The 3003-nt window shown below is 56.6% G+C and overlaps 1 protein-coding gene across 1 annotated transcript in view; it reads left to right on the top strand.

Moving 5' to 3' along the window:
• Positions 1 to 549: 549 nt before the first annotated feature.
• The window catches only part of RHO (rhodopsin), a 5215-nt gene continuing 2761 nt past the window's right edge, over positions 550 to 3003 (top strand). Inside the window, exons 1-4 of the mRNA XM_009633823.2 lie at positions 550 to 920; positions 1831 to 1999; positions 2117 to 2282; positions 2524 to 2770. Coding sequence (XP_009632118.1) covers positions 560 to 920; positions 1831 to 1999; positions 2117 to 2282; positions 2524 to 2770 — 943 coding nt within the window. The 5' untranslated portion in view covers positions 550 to 559. The remainder of the gene's footprint in view (positions 921 to 1830; positions 2000 to 2116; positions 2283 to 2523; positions 2771 to 3003) is intronic.

The raw sequence follows: 3003 nt of genomic DNA, 5'->3' as shown, positions 1-3003 counted from the left end.
GGGCCTTGGGGGCGAGGGGGAACAAGTGCCTTCCCCTGGGCGACGGCAGCGTGAGCTGTGGATGTCCAACTCTGAGAGGTCATGGGGTGCAAAGACTGCCATGGGTGCAGGGCCCGCCCCAAACCCTTGCTCCCTGGGGAGCACAGCCCCACTGAGGAGCGAGGCTGTGTGAGTGGAGCTGCTGTCTGGTTTGGGCCCCCCCAAATGAAAGGTGTAGTGTGGAGCTACCTCTTTATATGTGACCATGAGCCATGGTCTTCCAATAATGACAGCGCGGGCCAGAAACAGGTGTCACCTTAATACCTTCCCAGGAAAGCCAATTACCCCTGGATGATTATGATTAATAATTCTCTAAGCCCTAATCGCGCTGACACCAGTGCCTGGAGCTTACCCCAGGGGGCACTTTATAAGGGGTGCCCTCCGGAGGCGAGCGTAGCCACTTCTCCTCGGGGTGACGGCGAAGACTGAGAGGTGGCGGGAGCCCCACTTCAGAGGCGATCGCCCCGCACTGAAAAAACACCCCTGAGTAAGAGCAAAAGGCACCTCACGAACCGCAACCATGAACGGGACAGAAGGCCAAGACTTCTATGTGCCCATGTCCAACAAGACCGGGGTGGTGCGGAGCCCCTTCGAGTACCCCCAGTACTACCTGGCTGAGCCTTGGAAGTTCTCGGCACTGGCTGCATACATGTTCATGCTGATCCTGCTTGGCTTCCCCGTCAACTTCCTCACGCTGTACGTCACCATCCAGCACAAGAAGCTCCGGACGCCTCTAAACTACATCCTCCTGAACCTGGCAGTCGCTGACCTCTTCATGGTCTTTGGAGGCTTCACGACCACCATGTACACTTCGATGAACGGGTACTTTGTCTTTGGAGTAACAGGGTGCTACATCGAAGGCTTCTTTGCTACGCTGGGTGGTAAGTTTTCCAAATACTCAAAAACCTGCCAGGAATCGCCCCGATTTTAGGAGGGGGAGGGAGGACGCCCAGATGATCTTGGAAAAACGTGGTGCCTTGGTCCACTGCTGATGTGGGCCGAGGCAATTGCAGCGTGTGAGGGTGGGAGGTGAAGCAAGGGACAAATGATGCTCGTTTTGTTTTTGACCTTACTTCGGTAGCCACTGCTCAGTATCTTCAGAACAACAGCGCAGCAATCAAAAGCAACCAGTAGCAGATTTTGCAGTTGTTGGATTTTCACATCTTCTTGGCTTGCTGGCTGACTTGAGAGATGACAAATTTGTTCTTCCTGTTCCGTGGGGCTGAGGCTGTCACTCGCTCAGATGCGGTGCATGGTGGCGCAGGCTAGCAAAGCTGGCTCTGCTCCCCGTGCCAGCCAGGCTTTGACCAAAACAGATGTTAAATAAAAACCATGTGTCTAAAAATGCCCTCCTCCTCAGCTCAGCCTCAGCCACAGGCAACTGTTCTACTGGTTCGGTCCTTGTGGCACCCGTTTCCTGGGAAGCTGTGGGTAGCGAGGCGAAATCCTGGGGTGATGGCACTCAGATGCGTCTCAGAGTGGGACTGTAGGCTTGCAGGTGCTATCTGGGATGAGTGGTAGGATCCAGCTGTGGATCTCAAAACACAGCAGCAAAGTGGTTACTGTGGGCCAGCAGTGCAGGGAGGAGGGGTCTTCTCATGCCTTCCTACCGCATCTGCACTTGGCCTTTGCTCATTTCTCTTTCCAAATCCTTGGTGGAGAGTTGCTGGCTGCCAGGGGTCTTTCGTGGGAACAACAGCCCGAGGAGGCCTCGTGCTGCCATCAGCACGGTTTTTTTCCTCCTGTTGCTCAAAGTCCCTGTGTCCCCATCCCTCTCTCTCCCCCGTGCAGGTGAAATTGCTCTCTGGTCACTGGTTGTCCTGGCTGTGGAAAGATACGTAGTGGTCTGCAAGCCCATGAGCAACTTCCGCTTTGGGGAGAACCATGCCATCATGGGCGTTGCCTTCTCCTGGATCATGGCCTTGGCGTGCGCGGCTCCCCCGCTCTTTGGCTGGTCCAGGTAGGGAGGGCACCATGCCCGGCGCCTGGGGCCGCGGGAGCCTGGCTGGCAATGGCTCAGCGGTGGCTTCCAGCCAGTCCCTCTGCTGGGCACTGACCTGCTGGGATCACCTTGCAGGTACATCCCCGAGGGCATGCAGTGCTCGTGCGGGATCGACTATTACACTCTGAAGCCAGAGGTCAACAATGAATCTTTTGTCATCTACATGTTCGTGGTTCACTTCATGATCCCGCTGATGGTCATTTTCTTCTGCTATGGGAACCTGGTTTGCACTGTCAAGGAGGTGGGTACCTGCCTGTGGTGGTGGGCCAGGCACCACCCCTGTCCCCAGGGCTGGGAAGGGGCCCACGCCAGGCTCCGGACTGATGACAGAAAGGGCCCCTGGGGGCCAGGCTGGCCCTCCACGAAGGGGGAAATGGCAAACTCCAGATGTGCAGCCCAACTACTCCAAGCCCTGACCCCATGTCCCATGCTGGTGCAGCCCTCCCCAGCTCCATCACGTTTCCCTTCCCTTCTGCCCGCAGGCTGCCGCCCAGCAGCAGGAGTCTGCCACCACCCAGAAGGCAGAGAAAGAAGTGACCCGCATGGTCATCATCATGGTCATCGCCTTCCTGATCTGCTGGGTCCCCTATGCCAGCGTCGCTTTCTACATCTTCACTAACCAGGGGTCAGACTTTGGGCCCATCTTCATGACCATCCCGGCTTTCTTTGCCAAGAGCTCCGCCATCTACAACCCTGTGATTTACATTGTCATGAACAAACAGGTAACTGGCGGGATGCCAGCCCATCTCCTCTCTTGTCATTTGCTCTATAACCGCTTGCAGAGTTACAGCACCCAGAGGTACCAGTGGGCCGGGAGGGGACTTTGTTTCCAAGTGATCTTGTTCCAGCATGCAGGAGGGCGACTGTGCCGCTCATCCTTGGCGTTGCATAGATCTCATAAACGCAAGCCCATCCCGTCTGAAATGACCCAGGCGCTGGGTTGGCGGAGGGGCTGGGGCTGC

Source organism: Egretta garzetta, unplaced genomic scaffold (genome assembly GCF_000687185.1).
Source record: "Egretta garzetta isolate BGI_Z169 unplaced genomic scaffold, ASM68718v1 scaffold332, whole genome shotgun sequence".
Lineage (NCBI taxonomy): Eukaryota > Metazoa > Chordata > Aves > Pelecaniformes > Ardeidae > Egretta > Egretta garzetta.
Note: the sequence above shows the minus strand (reverse complement) of the source record. Positions and strands in the feature narration are given on the sequence as shown.